This window comes from Haliotis cracherodii, unplaced genomic scaffold (assembly GCF_022045235.1).
Source record: "Haliotis cracherodii isolate W230 unplaced genomic scaffold, xgHalCrac1.p SCAF_20, whole genome shotgun sequence".
Classification (NCBI taxonomy): Eukaryota; Metazoa; Mollusca; class Gastropoda; order Lepetellida; family Haliotidae; genus Haliotis; species Haliotis cracherodii.
The window spans coordinates 9,027,921-9,055,625 of record NW_027266276.1 but is presented as its reverse complement, the minus strand read 5'-3'; the positions used below and the strand labels follow the sequence as shown (position 1 = coordinate 9,055,625).

At 41.9% G+C, this 27,705-nt stretch overlaps 1 protein-coding gene across 1 annotated transcript; it reads right to left on the bottom strand.

Moving 5' to 3' along the window:
- Positions 1 to 10,888: 10,888 nt before the first annotated feature.
- Positions 10,889 to 19,284, bottom strand: LOC139470366 (glycoprotein-N-acetylgalactosamine 3-beta-galactosyltransferase 1-B-like). The gene is made up of 3 exons (XM_071252763.1): positions 19,098 to 19,284; positions 11,766 to 12,412; positions 10,889 to 11,029 (listed from the first exon to the last, which is right to left on the bottom strand). The coding sequence occupies exons 1-3, from the start codon at positions 19,282 to 19,284 to the stop codon at positions 10,889 to 10,891; spliced, it is 975 nt and encodes a 324-aa protein (XP_071108864.1).
- Positions 19,285 to 27,705: the final 8,421 nt, after the last annotated feature.

Below are 27,705 nucleotides of genomic sequence, written 5' to 3'. Positions count from 1 at the left end.
GAACCCTAAATAATTGCCCATAAATATCTTTCAACTTGACCCCAAAGCTTTAACTCTAAGACTGCAAAGACAGATACCTAATTGGTTACAATCGGGAACAGCATGAACAGAACACGTCCTAAGGTACTATTTGATTTGTTTGCTTAATTGTTTAACGCCGCACTCAGCAATATTCCAGCCATATGACGGCGGTCTGTAAATAATCGAGTCTGGGCCAGACTATCCAGTGACTGACATCATGAGCATCGATCTACGTAATTGGGATACGATGACATGTCATCGTACCTTGACAGCGTGGATTGCTGCTCATGCTATCACCCACCGGTTTGCATGGCATAGACACAATTATTAACAGTCAACCTTGTAAAAAAGTGTCCTGACAGCGTGACACGAGTTTCAGTGATCATTCTTGTAATCTGCATGAATATTTTGCCTTTTACGTCCAATGGCTTCTATTTCGCCAGATAATCGATAGACGTTGTTACGTGTTGGTTACCCTGCTTTTCAGTCATCATTAAGGAGATAAAACAAGGACTTGCCGGCTCGGAGTCAGTACATGATGTCAGAGTAGGGTATCCATGTTACACCATGGCATCTCAAACGGCTAGCTCTACAAAACAGGCAAACGGTGTCTTGGGTATCTTCTATGATCGATTTGTTTGTGACACGAATGTGATCTTGTCCCAGACATCGCTAACGTCAAGCCATAATTATTGGTCCCCAAGCCTTGGGAAAAGACCTAACATCGTGTTATAAGGTGTCTTTCTGGTTGATTGGACATCAGACTCTATGATTAGTCCTGACTGGGGCGCATTTGGCTTCCTTGATTGCCGTGCATCGCTCGTGCCAGTCCCAAGTGTTCCAGCAAAACGGTTGATTCTAATTGCATAGTGCAGCAACACTGATATCTTTGCCATCAAGTGTTTCGGAAAGCCTGAGAGACAATAGAGCAGAGTTTCAGTGAGTGAAGATATCCTTTGTTAGGTCTGTCACTAGCCGGGCTTGTGACAATCTGTGTTTGTTTGTTTGTTGTTTAACGCTCCCTCGGAGATATTCCAGCTTTATGACGGCGGTCTGTAGATAATCGAGTCAGGACCAGACGATCCAGTGATTGACACCATGAGCATCGATCTACGCAGTTGGGATACGGACTATTGCTGTTAACAAAAATTAACACAGGGGGTACACTATTTTGAATGAAAGATCGGTTAGCAATGACTATGATATCACAAGCCCCTATTGGCAACACAAGAGCTGTGTCACGACAAATGTACAGGCAACGTCAGCCATAGACTGAAGGGGGGCACGGGTGGCCCAGTCGTCTAAGGCGCCGCGATTCGCTGTGCAGAGTTGCGTCCCTTGGGCACGCCAGAAACCTATGATTGTGGGTTCGAATCCCGGTTCGCCCCGATTATGTTTCTAGGTTTGTCAGCACCATACCCGTGCTCGTGGGTTTCACCGAAGGGGTAAACGTCTGAGACCTGCATCACTTCGGGCTTTCCTCCCACATTAAGCTGACACGCCGCGATATAACTGGAATACTGTTAAAAGTGGCGTTAAACCAAACTCACTCACTCACTCACTCACTCACTCACTCACTCACTCACTCACTCACCATAGACTGAAGACATGAGCAATGATCCTCCCCATCGCGAAACAATACACGCAAAAAGCATTCAATCTTACCACGTGGACCGCCTCCGTGGTCTAGTGGACGGAGCGTCTGCCCTGACCGTGTCATACCAAAATAAGTTAATACATGGTACGAGTTGTTACCCTGTCTGACGCTCGGCACTAAAGGTATAAAACAAGGACTGGTCGGCTCGGATAGTATAGTGAGTGAGTGAGTGAGTGAGTGAGTTGGGTTTAACGCCGCTTTTAACAGTATTACAGTTATATCACGGCGTGTCAGCTTAATGTGGGAGGAAAGCCCGAAGTGATGCAGGTCTCAGACGTTTACCACTTCGGTGAAACCCACGAGCACGGGTATGGTGCTGACAAACCTAGAATCATAATCGGTGCGAATCGGGACTCGAACCCACAATCATAGGTTTCTTGCGTGCCCAAGGGACGCAATTCTAGATCTGCACAGCGGACCGCGGCGCCTTAGACGACTTGGCCACCCGTGCCCCCTCGGATAGTACGGATGTGGCTGATTTGGATAGCATGTTAAACTACGACATGGTATCTTTGTTGGCTAGCACTATAAAATCGGCTATAGACCAGACAATCACGGGCAGCCTCAATAAGTGAGTGAGTATAGATTTACGCCGCTTTTAGCAATATTCCAGCAATATCACAGCGAGGGACACCAGAAATGGGCTTCACACATTGTACCCATGTCGGGAATCGAACCCGGGTCTTCGGCGTGACGAACGAACGCTTTTACCACTAGGTTACCCGACCGCCCCAGCCACAATAATCTTAGTGAAGTAATCTTAGCTTGAACACGACGTTAGACCCCCATTTGGTATCTCGGTACAAACCCGACCTTAGTCCGGACTGTTACAAGCGCGCACATCCACACGCATGCACGCACGCACGCGCGCGTACATGCACTTTGCTATTTAAGTTTAACAATCCTAAACGCGACGTTAAACCTAATTTCACTTCACCTCACAATACAACCTGGTCCATCAAGTTACTCCTAATTCAGGTTTGTTTGTTTGTTTGTTTGTTTGTTTGTTGTTTAACGCCACACTCAGCAATATTCCATCTATATGACGAGGGTCTGTAAATAATCGAGTCTGGACCAGAAAATCCAGTGATTGATATCATGAGCATCGATCAACGCAATTGGGATCGATGACATGCATCAACCAAGTCAGCGAGCCTGACCACCCGATACCGTTAGTCGCCTCTTACGACAAGCATTGTCGCCTTTTACGGCAAGCATGGGTTGCTAAAGACCTATTCTATACGGGATCTTCACGGGTCCCTTCTTCAGGTACATTCCTCTTGTGATGGTGATGACGCAGCAAATATAACATCTCCCGAGGCAAGGGAATTAACTGACTGTGAAGGCCAGTTTCCACCCTCTCCGAACTAGGCTGAAATTCTGGAGTCCCATTTTGGCTGAAATGAAAATCGCTCAACGAACTAGACACCCCCATTTGTAGACAGCATGGATTTCAAGTGCAGATTTCGATATCTTCAGTACAGGATTTGCGACGCATGTGTCCGCCAACCGGGCGACGACAGATAGTTTCCAAATCTGTTCATGTTTTAAATCAAGGTGCGCCCATGATGTGAAGCATTTCCCGAGGTAAGGCCCGTTTTATTACAATATAGATCTTGATTATCGATCAGATCGTCTTGACTGAACGACGCCATTTTGATTGAAGCAAATGCAAGTGATGTGAGAGGTGGAACATGATTGGTCAATAGCTGGACACAGAAGGGACATAACTCGTAACGGCCACGTAGTTCGGCAAGGGCGGAAACGTGACTTTTGTAGTCAGTTAACATAATTGTTTGAGCGAATCTCGAACACGTCCAAGGCATGAAACCCAGACCACTGGGATTTCTGTACATGAGGCTGCACAAGATGTCAAAGGTATCTTGTAAAATATGAACAAAAGTTTCGCATTTCAACTTTTCAAATGGTTCGACACGCAAAATCCTGACAACAAGGTTACTTTCCCACTAACATCTTGTGAACTTTCTACAGAGAAGACCGCCTCCGTGGTCTTGTGGTAGAGCGTCCGCCCGGAGATCGGAAGGTCCGGGGTTCGATCCCCGGCCGCGTCATACCAAAAGACGTTAAAAGATGGTACTTGTTACCCTGTCTGGCGCTCGGCATTAAGGGGCTAAAACAAGGACTGGTCGGCTCGGTGTCAGTATACTGTGTCTGAGTGGGGTATTCATGTTAAACACCGGCATGGTATCTCAGTGGGCTAGCACTATAAATCGGCATCAGTCCGGACTAGTACAAGCCGCCACACAAACACACACACGTAGATGCATGTCGCTATATAAGTGCAATAATCTTGGACGCGACGTCAAACCCAATTTCACCTCACCTCTTGTAATTAGTGGTAAATGTTTAAGAAATATGCTGAAAATATACCCTGTGCCCCCACATCATATCAATTATGAAACATAAATAACAGTGAGTTGTGGGAAATGTTTGTGACAAGGATCCGACTCAACCACTCTACAGAGAGCGTACTGTCTGAAGCTTACGTAAAATACCTTCTTCGTGGTGACACGAAGTCTGTCTGAAATGCAACGGTTAGAAATGAATAAGATTTTTTTTCATTGCTGACACATATGGAATCACTTTAGGCGTTTATAACTTAGGACAAATATGTAAGCGTGTGAAAGGTGCTGACAGACCAAGAATAATAATAATCATTGAACGAGTACGAGATTCGAACTCTCGACCAGCACATCCAGTCATCCAGTAAGGGAGGCAAATCTACGCAGTCAAATGTGAAGGTGATCCTCGCGCCCACCCAGCAAATGGAATGCATGCCAATCTATAAAAGGAATTCGTGAACACGTGTGTGTGTGCAGTAACAAAACATTTACCGTTATCATCAGAATAATTCGGGGAGAAGCGTCAAGCATTCAGACTTTGTTTTGTTTATGTACAGGAAGAGACATGAAAGTCAGCTGTACTAATCACTGGATTGTATGGTTTGAAATCGGTTGGTCCCCATCGTATGGACTCTTTCTGGTTGCAGTTTCAGTCAACAAACATGGGTTTTTTATGGAAATTGTGAATGTGGTGAGTGCTTTCGATAAAGCACGATATGCTTAACCCTTTAATTTTGCGAACGCCTGTGTCATCACTGATTTTTAGTGATGAAGTCATATAATGTTCATCCTTAATTTGCCATTTACGTCCAGCGAAATCTGTTTGGTAGATAATCGAGACTGATTATTCTCTGGCGGTGATGTTTTGAATCATGTCACGACGTTTAAGCTTGATGTGGGTAGAGAGCCCGAAGCGATGAATTTCTTTGATGTTTACCATTTCAGTGAAACCTACAAGTACCGTTATGATGCTGGCAAACCTGACACCACGATAGACCCGTGAAGGTCTGGGTAGAATAGGTCTTCAGCAACCCATGCTTGCTTGTCGTAAAAGGCGACTAACGGGATCGGGTGGTCAGGCTCGCTGACTTGGTTGATGCATGTCATCGATCCCAATTGCGTGGATCGATGCTCATGATACCAATCACTTGAGTGTCTGGTCCAGACTCGATTATTTACAGACTGCCGTCATATAGCTGGAATATTGCTGAGTGCGGCGTTAAACAACAAACCAACCAACCAATGACACCACGATCAGTATAAAACTGGGACACGACCACACGTTTCTGGCACGCCTACGGGACGCAACTAATTTTTTAGACGCCTTGTGGCGTTGGATCTAACCCTGGCCCACTTGAGACACCCAGAGTTCTCCCCATGCTGGGATTCATACTAGGTGAGGCGGTGGGGTAGCGTAGAGGTAAAAGCGTTCGCCCGTCACCCCGAAAAACCGGGTTCGATTCTCCACACAAAGTAGGTTATCTCCCAGTTACCGTGCAGGCCAATGTGTGACTCCAGGGCCCACTTGCACAAAGCGATCTTAGCTCTAAGATGATCTAAACTCCTATACATTAACATAGGTTTACGATAGTCTTAGCGCTAAGATCGTTTTGTGCAAGTGGGCCCAGATGCTGAGAGCGCTCTTTGTAACCTCACGAAATCGCTCAACAGCATCCTGACACATGACATCCTTCAAGACGAAGTTCGATGGGTTTCGTAAGATAGTGAGAGACCTGATACTTACAGGAGGAAAACGACAAGTTGAGGAAACGCGTATCAGATCTAGAAATAAAAGCTGATATTCTGGAGGCTCAGTCCCTGCGCTTCAGGGGCGGTCGGGTAGCCCTTTGTTAAAGCGTTCGCTCGTCACGCCGAAGACCCGGGTTCGAATCCCAACATGGGTACAATGTGTGAAGCCCATTTCTGGTGTCCCCCGCCGTGATATTGCTGGAATATTGCTAAAAGCGGCGTAAAACCATACTCACTCATTCAATCACCCTGCGCTTCAGGTTGATTTTGACGGAAAGGGTGAAGCATGGAGTGAGACAGGGATACAAATGGAGGATTTTATGAGCGCCTCACTAAACGTAAACGCCGTCAGCGCAGCGAGCATTGAGCAGGCACACAAGATGCATGCACACAGATTGAGTGAGTGTGGTTTTACGCCGCATTTAGAAATATTCCAGCAATATCACGGCGGGGGACACCCGAAATGGATTCACACATCGTACCAATATGGGGAATCGAACCCGGGTATTCGGCGTGACGAGAGAACGCTTTAACCACTAGGCTGCCCGACCGCCCCCAGTGGGAACAGACCTGTGATTGACAAAGGTACCTTCTTTAAAAATAAATCTGAAATATTGGAGGCTGGAGTAATGAACAATTAAGAGTGTCTGGGGATTTCAACTGAGCGAGTGCCACAGATTAGATCGTAGTGAGTGAGTTGGGTTTCCAGTTATATCACGGCGTGTCAGCTTAATGTGGAAGGAAAGCTCGAAGTGATGCAGGTCTCAGACGTTTACCACTTCGGTGAAACCCACGAGCACGGGTATGGTGCTGACAAACCTAGAAACATAATCGGGGCGAACCGGGATTCGAACCGAGAATCATATGTTTCTGGTGTGCCCAAGGGACGCAACTCTGCACAGCGAATCGCGGCGCCTTAGACGACTGGGCCACCCGTGCCCCCTCCCCTATATGTGCTATGACAAGTTGATTACAGATGGTACGGCGTTCGAGTATGACCATGATGTCTCTGACCCTCGACAGGTTGGAAGACGTCGCAACTGGGCCACCTCAAGCCTTGTGACTGACGAGTACCCAGCTCAAGCAACTCAGTCATCAAGATAGGGGTGTGGCTTTGTTCCAACCGACACTAAATCTAGCGCCTCTGATTAAATAGTCGCAAACAGTAATTATACACAAACTGGTATGTAGGTGAACACCACCGTGAATTACGAAAACGGCTTCACACATGTATTACATTTGATACCCTGCTTCTGCACAAACGACCTTGGAATCGGCGCGTGAATGTGGTGGTACATGCATCATTATCTCATCTTACATTAAAATACTAGCTTCTGATTGGGCGAGGAGCAGGTAATATAGCCCGCTCATGTACCCCCGCTGATAAATCAATCGGAATACACCTTAGGTAACTTGTTTATCTCGCATAAGTATTGTTGAGCTGATCCGAATGCATTGTGTAAAGGGAAGTAACTTGGTTTTTTTTCTCATCTGCCAGCTGTCAAAATGGCCGAACTAAATCTTTTTACTCGATGAAACTTACGACATATATTCCGGGTCTGTGAATGAATGTCGGTGCGATAAATCCCTTGTCAACCGATCTCCAGGTTATCAAACTTGGTGTATAATGTATAAATGATAAAATCGAGCTGGATAACGGTGTAAGAATCTACATGGAAACGTCGCCATTTGCAATAAACCAGAATTTGTTATCCATAAAGCTGTACGTTACCTCAAGGAAACTCAAATCCGCCGTCCGCTTTGATTGTCAGAGATCAAGGGTATCGCATCCCGTCTAGCCCGTGATATCCGGGGTAGAATAGGTCTTCAGCAACCCATGCTTGCCGTAAAAGGTGACTATGCTTGTTGTAAGAGGCGACTAACGGGATCGGGTGGTCAGGCTCGCTGACTTGGTTGTGGCATGTCATCGATCCCAATTGCATGGATCGATGCTCGTGTTGTCAATGACTGGAATGTCAGGTCCAGACTCGATTATTTACAGACCGCCGTCACGTAGCTGGAATATTGCTGAGTGTGGCGTCATAACGGGTAATATGAATTATTGATACATGCGAGCCTAAAAATTTCGGGAGGCAACTCGCCTACTGTAGGGGAACACAAGTGACAGCAGGCTTATTGTACAAGGGTGTTTACGTACATAGAAATATTGTTCATTCTTCCCCGCCGGAAGTATAGCACGTTTGTCGACATGTTCGTTTATTTGAAATGTCAAGCCACGCACTTACCGAAACTAAACATACAAATCATGTTCGTGAAATGTTGATGCTATTCTTTTCCAGCAATAAGAGATACTTCAAAATCGTCTTGCTATTCTGTGACTTAGTCAGTTTTCGTAATGCAGATAACCCATGCAATTTGTTCATTTTGTTTTTAAAAGAGCCTAATATGTTAAGGGAAAATATATATCTCATTTCGCTAAAGTTAACCGGTCTTTATTTTGTAAGAATAAACTATTGCGCATTGAGCGAGTATCTCCTTTATCTATAGATGTAGTATAGAGCTTTATCCCGCCCTGACCTTGCAATGTTGTACATCGTATCTTATTCAAGCTGTATCACTGAGAGTGGGTGATTATCTCCCTTACCCGAACAGCTCTATTGCTCATTACCTTTGTAATGTATCGTATGTTATTCAGGCAGCCATCAAGAAAGGTTCCAGGGAGGAATTTAGGCCAAGCATGTAACGCGCATTCAATCGTTCAACTTCACACTGCTATTGCAACTTATTGTTCAGCACGATTAAATACCAGGCTTCTATGAAGTATGACTTTGTTCAATAAACAACATATGTAAAACAACGGGTTTGATATGAGAAATTTGTAATTGTCTTCATAATCACAAGTATGGTGCTTGCTGTGCTTAGTTGAGCACAGTACTATTACAAGTAGTTCATTGTATGTAATATATGATTCATACCGTTTCAAACGACGGTTTAAAGTTCTGCATTGTTTATTGCTTTGACAGTTTTTTTAACTTCCGGCAAAGATTATACACTCGTATATGTGCTTTGCTTCTGTTTACATAGGAAATCAGGAAAACAGGTTGGTCTGTAGTTTGCAATTAATGTCCTGAACAGATAATACGGTTGCATGATATATTCACGATGTTTGGGTTGAACAGAGTAACATTCTTCTAAACTTACTTCAAATCTAAACCGGAAGTAACTACAACATAAACCCAGTTAACCAAACGGAACAATACACAAGAGTGAGTGAGGTAGTTGGGTTTAACGCCGTCTTGAATGGTATTCCGTGTCAGCTTGATGTGGTAGGAAAGTCTGAAGTGACGCAGGTCTTAGACGTTCACCACTTTGGTGAAACCAACGAGCAAGGTTTTTGTGCTGACAACAAAATCGGGGCGAACCGAGATTCAAAAACACTGTCATAGGTTTCTGGCGTGCCCAAGGGACACAACTCTGCATAGCGAATTGCAGCCACTTAGGCGATTGGGCAAACCGTGCCCACGTACACAACTGTAAGAATCTATTATACAACAAAGATGTTTGAGATGAGATATGTAATGCGTAGCATTCCATGAAGAAGCAGTGGCGATATTACACTGTCACAAACTACAAAATATATACACAATACGTGACAATTATAATACACAGGTACATTCAGCTTACCAAGGGAGTACATGATAATAATTTTATTTCAAAACAAGTGTATTATAATGATATGGAAACAATATGAGAATTACCCAAAACTATGGTAGTTTTGTACATACAAGGAATTTGTAATTGTCGATATGAAGTATGGTGACTGGAAGTTGTTGGTAACTATTGGTAAAATTATTAAGAACTGTTCCTTTTAATAGAGTGTACCAAATTCTTTATCACGATTGAGGATTATTTGTGATTCTCTTTCTTGGTTGTATTTTATACAAGACAGCGCGTAATGTTGCTCATCTTCTGAGACATCACACGTTTCCAAGAGACGTTGTTCCAGTGGGTTTGGGGGGCACGGGTGGGCCAGTCGTCTAAGGCGCCGAGATTCGCTGTGCAGAGTTGCGTCCCTTGGGCACGCCAGAAACCTATGATTGTGGGTTCGAATCCCGGTTCGCCACGATTATGTTTCTAGGTTTGTCAGCACCATACCCGTTCTCGCGGGTTTCACAGAAGCGGTAAACGTCTGAGACCTGCATCACTTCGGGCTTTCCTCCCACACTAAGCTGACACGCCGCGATATAACTGGAAAACTGTTAAAAGCGGCGTTAAACCCAACTCACTCGCTCACTCCACTGGGGTTGGTGTTTTTGTATATCTACCAGTTTAAATTTTTAGTTTGTGATTACTTAAACGAAGATTTGAGAAATGTGACCTCTGACCTTTGTTTTTACAATTGTGTTTACTATGTAAAAAGTTTGTATTATTTAACCCAACCAACATTCTGACCAGAAATATTGATATTTGGTGCCAGATTTGTTGTGTTATTTAATCTGGACTTGTAATCAATTATATTTTTTTATTACTAGTACTAATAGTGGGTATATATCAAGTTCTGCTTGACAGGCCCAGTTTTTCTTGCCTGGGTTTTTCTTGTCCTGACCATTTAAAGACACCGTTTCTTTTATTGTGCGTTTCAAGGATAGCTACATTCATAACAACCAATTTGTACTCTACACCAATTCTTACCTCCCATAGCTTACACTTCCTTTGGGGCGGTCGGGTAGCCTAGTGGTTAAAGCGTTCGCTCGTCACGCCGAAGACCCGGGTTCGATTCCCGACATGGGTACAATGTGTGAAGCCCATTTGTGGTGTCCCCCGCCGTGATATTGCTGGAATATTGCTGAAAGCGGCGTAAAACTTCACTCACTCACTTACACTTCCTTTCTCCGAATATTACTCTACATGGTGGGGAACAATTGATGCTCTGCAGTAGTTTCTACTTGTATTAATTGTAGTGGGCGAGAGGAATGCTGGTGTAAGGGAGGTAACTCTGGTGCCTTGCTGTTCAGGAAGTGACTGCAACCAAGATGGCGCGTGTTTGGAATCAGTTGATTTACTCTATTACTCGTTTACTAAGTCTAATTCTACAGTGTTGTTTATAGATGAATACAACGCAGTCTGACATGACTAATTATTTCATGTTTTTGAGTGGAGGACCACCTTTATCAAGTACATGTGCACCTGTGTGGTAGATCAGATACTCCAACTCCAATTGCTTTTTGCCGCCAACGTAATGAAATGAGATGGGGTGGTCACTCATGCTACTGATGCCCTGAAATAAAAAGAGAAATATAAAAATGACTGCCGATCCTTCTCTAGATTGTAACCACGTGATCAAACAAGGTTTTGATGATTTTTTGCTGTCCCAGAATACTGGAATATTTCCAAACGCAGGCTGATACCTCTCTCTTTGGTAACTGTCCATGATTTGTTTGTTTTGTTTGTTTGTTGTTTAACGTCGCACTCAGCAATATTCCAGCTATATGACGGCGGTCTAGAAATAATCGAGTCTGGACCAGACAATCCAGTGATTGATATCATGAGCATCGATCAACGCAATTGGGATCGATGACATGCATCAACCAAGTCAGCGAGCCTGACCACCCGATCCCGTTAGTCGCCTTTTACGACAAGCATAGTCACCTTTTTACGGCAAGCATGGGTTGCTGGGTAACTGCCCATGAAGATTCCGGGTTAGAATTGGTCTTCAGCACCCCATACTTGTTTAACATGAATACCCCACTCAGACACAGTATACTGACTCCGAGCCGACCAGTCCTTGTTTTAGCCCCTTAATGCCGAGCGCCAGACAGGGTAACAACAAGTACCATCTTTTAGCGTCTTTTGGTATGACGCGGCCGGGTATCGAACCCCGGACCTTCCGCTCTCCGGGCGGACGCTCTACCACTAGACCACGGAGGCGGTCTCGACATGAAAAGAAGTAATGACCTTGGGAACTGTTCCAATTTGTATGTGTATTATGAGGGTAGAACGACTCAAATAATTACCTTTTTAGCTCCATTTGCGTCATAAGAGTAGTACCATTTTGGATAACCCCCATTAATGTGAGCTGATGGATTCAAACAGTGGAAACGACTCCTGCCTTTGGAATCAGTAGAGTTGCCAATGGGTACTCCAAGGGATTCCATACACTGACCGAAAGCAGCATCACCCGCGGTGCCAGTTTGACGACATATTTTGGGGTCGTGTCCTTGTTGACCAAACCTTCTCAGGGCCTCTTTACTGACGACCAATCCGGATCCGCCACTGGAGTATCCTTGTTTGATAATTGTCTTAAAGTGATGGCCGAAATATATGGGTTTGTTTGTATCGAATTGTGTCAGGAAGAGACGAAGGTTTTCTACAATGAGGTAAGTATCGTCATCAGCTTTAAAGAACCAATCACAGTCATCGAAGTGATGGTCATAGACATAGTGGTATCCACCGAGGGTCTTTTCGGTCAGATGATTTCGGCCTTCCAACACGTTAATTCCGACAGCTGGGAAAGTTGTGTTTGTTTCTGAGCTGATGAACACCACTCTGTCGCAGCGTTTACCCCACGTCATCTGGATATATCTCGATCTGCTTTCGAGGTTTTTTGGGTTTGTCATAATCCAGCAAGATATTCGAAGGGGAGGCGCCTCGTTTACATAATCTGAAATACAAGGAGATGAGGATATACGACTTGTAAGGGAAAGGATGGTACCCATGACGTGCACCATGATATGCATCATGTAAGATGAATGCGTGATAGCATATTAATGTATGCATAGAGAAAGAGAGGTTAAAGCGTTTGTGCGTCACGTCGAAGACCCGGGTTCGATTCCCGACATGGGTACAATGTGAAGCCCATTTGTGGTGGCCCCCGCCATGATATTGCCAGAATATTGCTAAAAGCGGCGTAAAACCATACTAAATCACTCACATGGATGAGAATTTTAGACTTTGTTCATTTCCATAATTGCGTGCTTGGTTTTTTGGTTTGGTTGATATGACGGCGGTCTGTAAATAATCGAGTCTGGACCAGACAATCCAGTGATTGATATCATGAGCATGGATCCACGCAATTAGGATCGATGACATGCTTCAACCAAATCAGTGATCCTGACTACCCGATCCTGATAGTCGACTTTTACGACAAGCATAGTCGCCTTTTACGGCAAGCATGGGTTGCTGAAGAACTATTCTACCCCGGAATCTTCACAGGTCTATTCTACCCCGGATCTTTTAAAGGTAAAAAAACAAGAAGGTCGCGTTGTCGACCGATATAAACTGTGAATGATTGATGGAGCGCACGTGTAGAATTAATCTAAGAAAACGCAGAAATGGCTAAACTACGTTTCAAACTTAAGTAATCTTTAGTTAGCTCCAATGGTTCTCAAAGAAAAGTACCAATGGTAGTGTGGGTTTTATTTTCTCCAAATTAAGACACATTATTTATCGTTGCTTCTATATGTATTATAAAAACAAAACGAGTTTTCACAGAGAGAAAATAAACTCTTGAACACGTCCCATTTAAATTCTGGAAACCCAATAGTCCAGAAACTCTACGGTGTTCGCCTAGTCACGGTCAAAGATATTTACAAAATTAAACATGCTTTTTTCATTGGAACATACCAAGAGAGGCATACGGATGGACCAGTCGTCTGAGGCGCCGCAATTCGCTGTGCAGAGTTGCGTCCCTTGGGCACGCCAGAAACCTATGATTGTGAGTTCGAATTTCGGTTCGGCCCGTTTATGTTTCTGGGTTTGTCAGCACCATACCCGTGCCCGTGGGTTTCACCGAAGTGGTAAACGTCTGAGACCTGCATCACTTCGGGCTTTCCTTCCACATTAAGCTGACACGCCGTGATATAACTGGAATACTGTTAAAATCGGCGTTAAACCAAACTCACTCACTCACTCACCCTTTACTCAAAACTCATGTTTTCGTTTCGCAAATACATCAATGTATTCCTTCAAGTATCAAGATGTAAGTCATTTTAACTAAATTCAACGATTTTATAGCGAAAGGCTTGGCACATGGGCGAGAATATTTTCTGGCCATTTTATGGCCTTTTAGAATTATTTCGTCCTGAACGCGAAAGTTTGGCCCATGGGCGAGAATATTTTCCTTTGCTCAACAGTTTTAGTTTCGCAAGTACATAAGGGTGTCTCTACAAGCATGACACGTGATTCAACTCATAAAGTATTTTAATGGAAAAACCGATTCGTCTTTCATTGCATAACGTATGGCTGAATATCTCACATGCTAACGACATCTCGAAATAATTATTTAATTATATGCGGTGTCGAACTGACCAATGGGAATTATGTTTGAAAGCGGCTGAGGAAAGCTTGAGTGAATGTTGTGGCACGAAAGCAACTTTTAAACGCATTGCTACTTTTGGTATGAAAAATGGGAACAGGTCAGAAAACAACAACTGCCTTCCTAAGTAGTATAGGTAATGGGGGTTCATATTCTCACTAGTACGTTGTATCTAATTACAGTGTCGGCCTTATTTACAGGTGATTTTACAATACCTGCTCTCGTTCATTTACAATCTGCCACACCAATCGTGAATAAACAGTAATGCAGGTGTTGCCGTAGGCAAATGCATAGCCTGTATATATATTTTTTTTGTGGGTACATATATTACATATTTTTGATATATGTGGATATTTTAGGCACAAAGACACAAAAAGTTTATGAAAGATGAATTGGCGCCTTGATATATTCAAAGAGAACGATTCTTGTATTTTCTCCGCGATCCTGATGTGTATCATCGTTTAATGGGTCATTCAATAAAAGTATGTTTGGAGGCGATATCAAAGGCGCCGCCCAATAGACACAGTGTCGTCCGTTTCACGTGAACTACCACCCCACCCTGTCAGTAAGAGTTATGTAATCGGTACACAAATATATTTGATGCGGTGTCGGTGTGGAAGGAGTTTGAATTACGTCCGCCACTGGCTACAGAAATCCTCAAAGTATAGTAACAATCAACAAGGCCAATGCCGTTCTAGTAACCTTGTGACGCACGTAACAACGGCTGTCAATCTGTCTGCCACAGCTACCATACCACCACCCCTGTCACAACTGGCGTATTACGGCTTATTCAAAATATCAATTGCGAAAAATTCGTTAACAGACTAACGTATTTCGTATACAGTCCTCTCATTTGATAAAAAAAAAAACCAGTAAGTACGTCAACTGGAAAATCAACTGGATGTTACATTCTCCATATCAGCTGGCGGTCCTGTTTGTGAAAATATGCACTAGACATAAGAATTAAAGACTAATAAAATCAATTTTAAGACCACATAGACCATAAAACCGAATAAAATATGTCTTGGTATCATCTCTTGTGTATTAGATGATGGTAATGACCTGAAATGTTATAATGTTAGATTAGGAAGGAGAAACATTAAAGTCTTTTGTAATACTTGGGAACATGAGCAATAAGATGTAGCAACATAAACATGCATGGAATGGAATAGGGAAAATGGTGAAAACAAATTGAAATAGATTTTAATTAAACATTATTGTACTAAGCAACAATAATGCAAAAGCGCTCCCAAAAATTGTTTTACCGTATTTTGTCTGTTGTAGACTGATGACTAGCTAGTAATTGTCATGCTTTACGCATGGTTCCATACACAAATTCAGATATACCACCGGGTATTGTGTGTATGCCCTCTCCTCTGAAAAATGCATCACTGACGTTTTTGCATTGTTATAAATAAAGTAATTAATAAAAATCGGTAATTTGGTGTGTCCTCGACAGATATGATTTTCAGTTTTTGACACCTTTGATTGATACGGATTCCGTACATGTTGTCACTGTCTCTAATGTATCTGCTAGTTAGAAATTTCAAATGTCATGTTATAGCACTATTCCTTGAAGAAGGCAGTTTCTTTTATCGGGTATAGATTGTTGATTCGTCTAGTCACGGAGTCATTTTTACTTGATCGAATGATTTCTACGAAACATTCCGGCAGAGAGTTTTTTTTGTATTTTATTATATACATGTATTGTTAATTGTAGAAGATACTAACATCACTATATCTCAGAACGCAAAACTGATAACATTCAAACATGTAATTAGTACACAGTGAATTGTTACATATAATTTCCTGCATATTCCTTTTTGAACAAAAAGCCTATATGTATACTGTAATCGGTGTCCTATGTTAAAAGGGTATTTTTGCAGTCAGCCATAGTCATCTTCTCGAGGCAAGAGAGTTAACTGACTTTAATTCCTGGGCTCGATCGTAGCGCCACCAGTGGCTACTACGAGTTATGTCCTTTCTATGCTTCTTCTATTGACCAATCAGATTCAACCTCGCGTATCACTTGCATTTGCTTCAAACAAAATGGCGGCGCCCACTCAAGACGATCTGATCGATAATCAAGACCTATATTGGAATAAAACGAGTCTTACATCGCGAAATGCATCAAATCACGTGAGCACCTTGATTAAAAGCATGAAAATATTTAGAAAATATATGTTGACAACGACATATTAGCGGTGCACATTCTCTGCAAATCCTGCAGTCGACCGAAATCTGCATGACACTTTACGAACCGGATTTCGATTTCAGTGCGCGATTTTGATTGGACTATGCATAGACTCGTTAGTCCAGCCAAAATGTAACTCCATAATACCAGCCTAGTTCGGCAAGGGTGAAAACTGGACTTTTATAGTCAGTTAACTCAATGGCCTCGGGAAGATGGTCATAGTAAATGGAGAGACAATATTCATGGTGATTAATTATAGTCTGTTGCAGAATATGCGGTATAAGTGTAGTGATTTATACATATACACATTACACATATACAGATGAAATACACGATAAGATAACGTACAAATCAAATAAAGATACGGTTTCTATTGAACATAATTGTATGAGTATGATTATGGATTTAATTAACATGTTTTTTAATGATTACGGTCTACATACGTCTTCAAACAAGTTTACAGGCCAACACGGAAGATTAATACAATAAAATACACTTGCCATGTTACTGACAATCCCTTCCTTAATGTAAATCAATATTAACATGTCAAACATATGTTTCGACATGTGTTACTGACACCAAAGTCAATAGCAAAGATTTATGATATTGAATACGTTGATGCCTGTCGCATGTGTGTATTGGATTTTAAAACAAATTACTCGTTTTCAAAGGTAGAAAACGTGAAGCGAGTGGGGAAAAATTAAACGTCGCGTCGGCATTATTTCAGCCATATAGCGACGAGACCAAGTTAATATGTTTCCAATTTAGTCATTTATGCAAAGTTATATTTCAAAACAATTGATGAAACATATTTGAGCTTAGCAATATCATGTATACATTTTTAAAACACGGGCTATCGGCCACAAGTAACCAATTGAAAGCGAGGCCAGCTCGCTGGGGATCATGGGGACTTCATACTCCCGCATGATACACGGGCCAGTAGGACTTACGTCATCACTTTAGCTACTGGTGGTTGTGCGTAATATTAGCCAATAATAAAAAAATACTCAGCAATCAGTTGGCTTTAAAACACTGGTTGATGATAGTTATATCGATTATGATAGGATTACGTGTCACATAGGGGGACAATAATGTTGGTTTGGTTTGCTGTTTAACCCCGCACTTCGCATTATTATAGCTATATGACGGCGGACAGTAAGTATGATGCGAGGCTGACCACCCGATACCGTTAGTCGCCTCTTACGACAAGCACAGTCGCCTTTTACGACAAGCATGGGTTACTGAAGACCTATTCTACCCCGGATCTTCACGGGTCGTATATATAGCAAACATCAGATGGACACCACCCAACTAGGTAACATATCTTAGGGTTTGCTCTTTTGATATGGATTTGAAGTCGTATCTTTTTCATAAGAGGTGGGAGATGAAAAATCGTTCATTAATGTATTCAAACAAAGTTTGAACGATCGCTTTTTACAGGATTGTCAAGGTATACTTGATGCATAAAAACATTAGAATTGTATTCTTCTTTTAAACCTTTGCTTGAGTGTGAATTATACTTGGTCAATATAAATCACCTGAGGGAGTAGAGTGAATTTTATATCGGAGTGGCTTTATTTCAGTCCGAATACAGAAATTCCCCTGAGGTCAATGAGATGTAAAAGATTTCGAAGTCATGTTGGTTAGTTAGTTTGTTGGTTAACGCCGCACTCAGCAATATTCCAGCAATATGACGGCGGTCTGTAAATAATCGAGTCTAGACCAGCCAATCTAGTGATTGATATTATGAGCATTGATCCTCGCAATTGGGTTCGAAGACATGCATCAACCAAGTCAGCGAGCCTGACCACCCGATCCCGTTAGTCGCCTCTTACGACAAGCATGGTCACCTTTTACGGCAAGCATGGGTTACTGAAGACCTAGTGAGATTGATATTCACATCTAATAAGAAGCATGTCATATCTTAAATATCAAAATACATTTACACTGTATTCCATTCTAGAGGAGACGTGTACAAGCTTTATTTCCCTCAGTATCAAAATTATATAATTTATCCAGGTTAAATTTGTCACTAATCATTATCTCTTTTTATGAATCATCATTTATGTCACCAATTTTCACTATACTTCATAATAATCAAATTGTGGCTTGAACAGCCCACGTAGTTGTTGTCTCCAGGTACATATTGGGACCTGGCACATACAATCACTGCAATTGATGGCCAGGCACGTAACATGACTGTCCTCTACATGTGCTTGGAGCCCAGCACATGGCATATTTCAATATTCCAAATTTGTTCCCCAAATTAAGTAAGCTATCCTAAAAAGCCCCACCTAGGTTGCCACACCTTTTCGGACATACCCTTTTCGACCAAACACCAAATGTCCTGTCGGGCCCGTGCGCGAAATACGCATATGTCGGAAAAGCGCACGTTAAATTCCTAATTTAAGTAAGTAGTCCAGCACACATCATGCCGGACCACCAAGAAGCCATTTCGTCATCTAATTTGTCACACCTACAGGACTCTTCTTCACACCTAATAAACAATCAGCTCAGTGCACGAAAAGATTTGTTGTTCCTGTGACAAATAATCATTTTTGGGGGATAAAATATCTACAACGCCTTACCAATGTCAAATATGTATAACATACGTGCATGCACGTCGCTATATAAGTGCAATAATCTTGGACACGACACCTCGCCTCACCTCAAATATGTATATTGCCTGAATATATATGCACTAAAGTTCGCATGGCTCGAAAGCAAATTAACTTGATTTGACTTGACTATTTCAGTTACCAACAAGTCGCATAAATTTGTCAGGAAATTGTGACAAATAGACCACGGCGGCCGCCGTGCAGTGAAACATATCCTTACCATCGTTTGCCATAGCACCATCTGCACGCGACCTTTCGTGTTTCCATCCGGCAATCTGACCTTCAACGCGCGTTTTGAAATTTCGGTCAATCTCTAGAAAACGCAGCAAACAGCAGATAAGTATGAGTCCTAAAACCAGCGTCTTGAAATGCTTCTTGATGACTGCAAAACACATCATCCTACACATTTGTCTAGTTGGTCCGCCCAGCCTGGTATATGTTCGTCTATCTGGTCAAGATGGTCCGCACAGCTGAAATTACTGTCTATGTGATCAAACCAGTCCGCACAGCGTCGAATAAATATGTCTCTCTGATCAGGGCAGTACACACAATGTTGAGTAAGTTTGATCGGGACGAGTCTGAAGCTTAGTATAACTTAAAATCGATGTCAACAGATGTTGGGAATGTTTTCAGCAAAGACCCAAAACAACTGAATACCGTTAGGATCAAATATATTACATTTTAGGCTACGCCGATAATGTTCGTTCGTTTGTTGTTTAACGCCGCACTCAGCAATATTCCAGCTATATGACGGCGGTCTTTGAAATAATCGAGTCTGGGTCAGACAATCCAGTGATGGACATCATGAGCATCGATCCACGCAATTCGGACACGATGACATGCATCAACCAAGTCATCGAGTCTGACCACCTGATCCCGTTAGTCGCCTCTTACGACAAGCACAGCCGCCTTTATTTCAAGCATGGGTTGCCGAAGACCTATTCTACCCCGGATCTTCCCGGGTCGCCCATAATGTAGACAGATGCTGTACGTGCCAGTATAAGTATTATAGTATATTGTTGTTTATTCCATATGTGTTAAGATAAGCATGGCAGTTCATTAGGTATAACATTTTGTGAATATGTACTTAATGTCCACCGGCCCGTGAAGATCCGGGGTATAATAGGTCTTCAGCAACCTATGACAATCCAGTAATTGACATCATGAGCATCGATCCACGCAATTCGGACCGATGACATGCATCAACCAAGTCAGCGAATCTGACCACCCGATCCCGTTAATCGCCTTTTACGATAAGCATAGCCGCCTTTTACGGCAAGCAGGGTTTGCTGAAGACCTATAATCCGGAATTTCACGGATCAGAGCATCATTTGCAGTTACTGTATTTAAGAATTTATTGATGTGTCACGCGTACTGTTGCCTCTTACGACAAGTATAGTCGCTTTTTACGGCAAGCAGGGGTTGCTGAAGACCTATTCTACCCCGGATCTTCACGGGTCCGGTACAAGGATTATACAGCTGTGTTCTTATGTTACTCCTTCGCATCAGTAAATCAAACAGATATTAATATTGTGAATCTTAAAGTATCTCAATGAAACGATGGATATTGCTAACGTAGAAATTAATGATTATGATGTTACGTGTATTACAGAAGCATGGTAACACCCTGGTATGTTAGATAAATAATTTTTTTAACCAGGCCTTTAGACTAACGTCTAGTCTCTGAAATGAAAATTTTACAGAAAAAAAACAGTTGCAAAGTCAAAGTAATAAAATATAATAATAAGGAGCCCAGATACTTTCTTCATTTTCAGACCTGCAGTAATCTAGACTTGCCAAACATAATAGACTTGCGTGGTCTGTATTGGATATATTTGTTTCAGGGTCTGTAGGACAGACTACATGGACTTGACATTTCAGTACAGTGCGTTATTTGTTTATGGTGATGTTTAAACTGCCGATTGTGCCGCTGTGAAATACGGGCATAGGTGCTGTCTGTGTGTATTGTACAGAAACTTGGTTACACTGAAACATACGGTCAATATCAAACAGAGCAATATCGTCGTCATCATCATCATCATCATCATCATCATCATCATCATCATCATCATCATCATCGGGGAAACGGCCATGGCACACGCTTTAGACGTAACGGGTAAAGGTACAGTGACGACTGGAGTCTCGCAGGATGCTGGCTGTCTAGGCTTAGATCATCATCATCATCATCATCATCATCATCATCATCATCATCATCATCATGTCTAGGCCTAGATCATCATCATCATCATCATCATCATCATCATCGCGTAACGTCCATAGCACACGCTTTAGACGTACCGGCTAAAGGTACAGTGACGACTGGAGTCTCCCAGGATGCCGGCTGTCTAGGACCAGATAGTGGTGGCCGGAGCAGGCAATGCAGGGCATGTGATAATGGAGGGCATCGACTGTGGGACAGGGGGAACTGAGTCCTTTGTTATTGTGGCAGTCAGGGTGCGTCCCGAAATATCGAGATTATTAATGACCGAAGTTATCTGAGTGTGTCCTAATAAAGTAAAAGCAGACCATTCCGGCGATAACAAATACTCTTACACTAATGTCAAAAAATGCAATGCTCATCAGCTGCAGTAAGTCAATTTGCTCGTGAACGTGACAAGAGACTGGGCTATCGTTTGTACGGACAGCGGAAATAAACTTAATCTATTGATTACCCGTGATCTATGAAGACTGCGATGTTACAAGGGGCGAATGTTAATTAATTTCTTCAACCTATGCAAACAGACAAAACGAACGGCGGAAGCTGAGGATGCCGTTATTTGGAAAAAATCCTCAAGATTATTGTTTGATAAAACGTTTTTATTTAACGTTTTCTCGCAGAGAAAGCATGTTCGGGTGTCTGATTGAGTTGATGATAAGGTGACTGAAATTGATTTGGACCCCATTTCTGTTTTTTTATAGATTGATATTTAATCATGTCATGTAATAATGTTATGTCAATAGACCTTTAATATTAAAAGTAAACTTTGGATTTATTTGAGACCGTACATAAAACCTCATTTTGTCAATGCATGGTTATTGTATACCATCGACTATCGAATGACAGCTATACAAGAAGATAAAGTCATCAAAATCTCATCATACCACAAACGTTTTTTGAGTACAATTGGCATTATGACAGATGGCTAAAACTTAAACTGAATCTCTCATTTGAACCTTAGTCCAACTTGTAAAACGTAAAGTAAAAAAACACCACCTCAACAGCAAAAGCCTGATACCAAAAATAAGAAACAGTCTTTGAGTTATGCTCTGGAAACGATACTACCCTCGTTTGAAGTCCACCATGTAGCCATGGAAGCGCATTGTTTTAAGTTCATGAAAAGCACACGGAAGCAGCGTATGCCTAACGTATAAACAACGTTGCATGTGAAATATTGAATAGTTTATGAGTAATATTCCAGGCACTATGTTTCTACATTTCTACTTTTGTTTGGCTGGGTATAATAAAACCAATTCATTAAGGTACAGTAAAGTACGGTTATAACGAACTCAAAGGGACTACTAATTTTAGTTCGTTATAACCGTAGTTCGTTATAAGCATATATACAGCATAACTACAGCAAAGAGTCGGGACCAAAAAGTAAGTTCGTTTTATCCGTCAGTTCGTTATAAGCGTGTTCGTTATAACCGTAGTTGACTGTAAATGTGTTTGTATGATTATGCACTTGTTATTTCTGTAACAATGAAGTTCAGTTCACATCCTCAAAACACAAACGACCTGGTTTTTTCAGGCTAAAGTACATATAATACAACAATTACCAGACCATTGTCATCCATGGTTTATCACAGGTATAATTAGTGGTGGATGCAAATGCAAAATTAATTAAGTCAATAACGTTCACCTCTGCCCCTGAGTGTTAGGGATAAACACTAATCGGTGTCTGGGGTAGGAACATCATACTTTGTTCAAAGGATTAACCGATCAAGATTGCTTATTGTAATCTAAATCAAAGAAATTGTTAAAGAACCTTGGGCGTCATGAACATAAAGTAGTAGTAGTAGTAGTAGTAGTAGTAGTAGTAGTAGTAGTAGTAGTAGTAGTAGTAGTAGTAAGACAAGTTCTATGGATGAACAACATCTTTATTACAATTAGTGCGACGTTTCGGTGTAGATCCAAACACCTTTATCAAGCAAGTAATGTTAGGATCTACACCGAGACGTCGCACTAATTGTAATAAAGAAGTTGTTAATCCATAGAACTTGTCTTACTTCATCACACCAACTTCTAAATGCCACTGAAAGAAGTCATGAACATAGTCACGTGTGCTGTGTCAGCTTACCAATGGAGACACCTATGTGAAACACCTGAAACAAACTTACATGATCATTTGAGAGACGAACACGAGTTACAATATTCCAATATTAATATATATAACATATATAAATGGATGTTACAAAGACGCGTGACATCGAACAAGTTTAATCTTTGTTCAGCTTCATTTATGTGGATATTGATGGATACATTCCTCGAGCACGGCATCTGCTAAATATTCTACATATAACTTAAGTCGGTTGTAAATATATTTTCATCAACGATTGTTCTATACGTAATACATATCTCTCAATAGCAGTCAGTTGTACCAAAGTGCTACGCTTATATGGTGATAGTTATTTTAAATAAACATAGTAAAAGCTGCACCTCAACTTACTCAATATTGGAATATTTAATTTCTGAACAAAAATAGTTTCAGATACAATTCATCCAATTGCATCAAATTCTTTGTAGTTATAGTATTGGGTATTCTTTATCCGAATCCCCGTAGATTTAGTAGAGAATGTGCGTACGGCAGATTGCTTTTCCGGCTTAGTTTACGAGAAAATACACACGGTAATCTATATTTCTGCGAATAAATAATAGCAACCAAACATTTCCCTTTTCATCAGAACTCTCTGCTAAAAGCAGAGTCGAGCAGCATACACAATTTAAATGGGAAATCTTCATGTCAAGACTGACCCGTGAAGATCCGGGGATAGGTCCGGTCTTCAGCAACCCATGCTTGTCACAAAAGGCGACCATGTTTGTCGTAAAAGGCGAGTAACGGGATCGGTTTGTCAGGCTCGCTGACTTGGTTGATGCATGCCATCGATCCCAAATGCGTGGATCGATGCTCATGATGTCAGTCAGGGTATTGCCTGTCGCAGACTCAATTATTTACAGACCGCCGTCATATAGCTGGAATATTGCTGAATGCGGCGTCAAACAACAAACACAACATTCACTGCTGGGTGGACAGAGGCATATTTCGAACAAAATCTCTTGCCTGAGGATACACCACATGTGCTGCAGCGCTGCAAACGTTTTTCGTCACACAAATTTAGGTACAAATATTTCCGGTTAAAACAGGACACCTACCAAATACAGTCAAAAGGAACGCTTGGCTCAGTTACTTACGTGTAGTATTACCTCAGTCTGCATTTAGTTACTGCTTTGCCTGGCCCATGTTATTCACCTAGAATAGTGGGGGTTAGGCAACATTTGTTCCTTTATTGTTTGAAGCTGAGGTAAAAGTCGTCGTGCTTGTGTTCCCGACTGTGTCGTTATTCTTCTGTATTTGCAATGTCTTTGAGGAGCAGGATGACCCTGAATGTCGTTCCATCAGATGTGCAACTAGATCAGAGTTTGCCAAAAGACACCCTTTTAGACACGCCGTTAGTTCGACTTCCGTCGCTTTGTAAAGTTTCTGTTCAGTGCAAATTGTTTATTAATACGTCGGCGTCCAAATGCCCTTTACCAAAAACCTTTACATGTCGTTATCTGAACTACAAAAACACAGACAAGGATATAAAAAAATATCAATACTAACATTACAGGTGAACGATCATTAAATTCTAGCCTCACAGAGACTCATGACTATTCATGATTCTTCATAATCATTTCGAGACACACAATTTTACTTTTTTTAAATTTCCAATTGAGCCTATGTCTTTGCGGAGATGATTCATCTGACATTATGGGGAAATATCGACTAATTGTTAAGTCCTTGACATTACGGGATGAGGTGAAATGGGGTTTAACGTCGCTATATTATTGCACTTATATAGCGACGTGCATGTACGTGTATGCATGTGGCTGCTTGTACTAGTCCGGACTGATGCCGATTTATAGTGCTAGCACACTGAGATACAATGTCGCAGTTTAACATGAATACCCCACTCAGATACAGTATACTGACTCCGAGCCGACCAATCGTTGTTTTAGCCCTTTAATGCCGAGCGCCAAACAGGGTAACAACAAGTACCATCTTTTAACGCCTTTTTTGGTATGACGCGTCCGGGGATCAAACCCGGACCTTCCGCTCTCCGGGCGGACGCTGTACCATTAGACCACGGAGGCGGTCCCTTAACATTACGATTCCCGAGAGAATAACAATACAATGAGAGTCCAATTCCCTAATTTGACTTGTACCATGTGTTTTTCGTGTTTTCCAGGTGAAAAACAATTGGTTTGCCTTTGCATGTGTTTGTGACGGTTGCCACCGTCGGGGCAGGATACGCTCACGTTTTCGCGACCACCTGGTATCATCACTATTTGATAGTGATTCATAAACACATGCTCATGACATCGACGGAATCGTACAATCGATATTTCTGTATGGAAAGGGTTATTATTATCATTATTGTTATTATTATGTACAGATTAATATGAAAATATGCAGCAAAGAAGGTTTGGGTGATCCTGGCACAGTCAGGCTGGTGAGGCACATCATCAGCTCAGCGCCCTTGCCCCCTTTACACGTAGCCCACGTAAAACATTCCGAGCATTGTCCTTTCCTCGTTATTTTGACTAAAATACTCAACATTCTCATTGCTATATTTGATGAGAAACACGCGTGACAGCTTCCAGCAGTTGCGACGTGTTGGATAAACAGTCCGCGAAATCGCACATTTATAGAACGGCAAATTTAGGCAATAAACGGAAAACCGGTGGTAAGAATGAGTCCAAGAACAGATGTTTCTCGTCCAATACCCATATACTGAAAAAGCGACGTTTTCGTGCCTCCATTGTCAATTTGAATCCTCTTCTATACTGCCAATTGCTGCCTGATGTTTTCAAACAAAACCATTGTCTGCATATTATCCGCATAAACTTGGTATTTACAACCAATAACAAATTGAAAATTTCTTGAAAATATAATCATTTATTCGTATGGAGATGTAATAAATATGCTGGTTATCTTCAGGTTGTTCATCTTCCATAAATTGCTTCATTATTGTAGATATGGAATCCTGGCTTGTAGTGGTTCCTTGCATCATGAGTGAGTGAGTGAGTTTGGTTTAACGCCGCTTTTAGAAATATTCCAGCAATATCGATCACGGCGGGGGACACCAGAAATGGGCTTCACACAATGTACCCATGTCGGGAATCGAACCCGGGTCTTCGGCGTGACAAGCGAACGCTTTAACCAGTAGGCTACCCAGTCGCCGCCCCCCCCCCCCCCCCCCCCCCCCTCTTGCATCGTGAGCTGTTTCTAAAAGGCGTCTTCACATCGGATGGTCAGGCTCTGTGACTTGATGATAGCGTGCAACTTTATTCACAGGCCGCCATCAGATAGCTGGAATATTTGTGAGTGTGGCGTTAAACAACAAACAAACACTTTTGCCACTTTTATCAACGAGTGTTGATATATTTGATATCCAAAGACACGATTTTATTCATCATCCAACATCATTCTTCCAACGGGTTCTGTTCGTAGACAGTAATAACCAGTGTCTAAGTGTAAAAAAGTACTGCTAACAGCTTCAGTAGCAGAGCCATTAGTGATGTCATTGCAGCGATATCTACAGTGTAAATATCGCTTGATCTCATCCAAGCGATATCTCCCGTGGGAGCCAGTTTGGGATGATAAATAGAGATTATTATATGAGCATTTGTGTCACACTGATTTTACGAAATGAGTGTCAGAACAAAAACAACGAACGAAAACAAAATTGAAATCTATTCTTAAATACAATTTCTGTATTCATCTGTTATGTTTCTTGATGGAGGGGCGGTCGGGTAGCCTAGTGGTTAAAGCGTTCGCTCGTCACGTCGAAGACCCGGGTTCGATTCCCGACATGGGTACAATGTGTGAAGCCCATTTGTGGTGTCCCCCGCCGTGATATTGCTGGAATATTGCTAAAAGCGGAGTAAAACCATACTCACTCACTCACTCACTCTTGATGGAATAGCTGTACATATTTGCTTGAACAGCTGTACATATTTCTAGTTTTAAACAACTAACATTGTTAACCTGCAAAAAACATTTTAAGCATGCGTTGAAATGGAACTACGTTGTTGGAGATGAGAATTTGTTTGCCGAGAGTACATGATTTTATGGCGGAAATTATCCTTCTAATGTGTGTATTATACTTACCATACACTTTATACTGTCAGTAATTATTAAACACAATTATCACATGTGCCAGTGTTGGAAAATCGGTCGTGAACAAAATGTGTAATCGATACTCTTCACAAAAAGAAACGCACTAAGGACATTTTTGGCCATAAAATCAAAAGTAGCGGACCAAGAGGTGACAAATGAAGAGGTTTAATGTGTTATAGTGTCAGTGACATATTTCCCGGATCAAATGATTACAAAAAGGACATACAAACTATAAGTCGGGAAAACACGAACGATTCGGAAAAACGCACCCAGTGCATTAACAAAAGGGCCATAGATAAGGACGCAATGCACGTGCAGTATCACTATAAACTGTATTAAAGTGCAGGGTTTTTGACTGCCTGGCCTCTGCGTCAATTGAACAGTGACAGTTCAACAACATGCAAGATTAACAGAAGTGCAGGCAGGGGAATCCCGATCAGCTGTAGC

What these genes read in the sequence shown, in the direction of transcription:
- LOC139470366 (XM_071252763.1), bottom strand. Translation starts at nt 19,284, where the DNA reads ATGTGTAGGATGATGTGTTTTGCAGTCATCAAGAAGCATTTCAAGACG. An exon ending in TGGTGCTATGGCAAACGATG is followed by an intron (nt 12,413 to 19,097) that starts GTAAGGATATGT and finishes CTTGTATTTCAG; the next exon opens with ATTATGTAAACGAGGCGCCT. An exon ending in ACGCAAATGGAGCTAAAAAG is followed by an intron (nt 11,030 to 11,765) that starts GTAATTATTTGA and finishes TTTTTATTTCAG; the next exon opens with GGCATCAGTAGCATGAGTGA.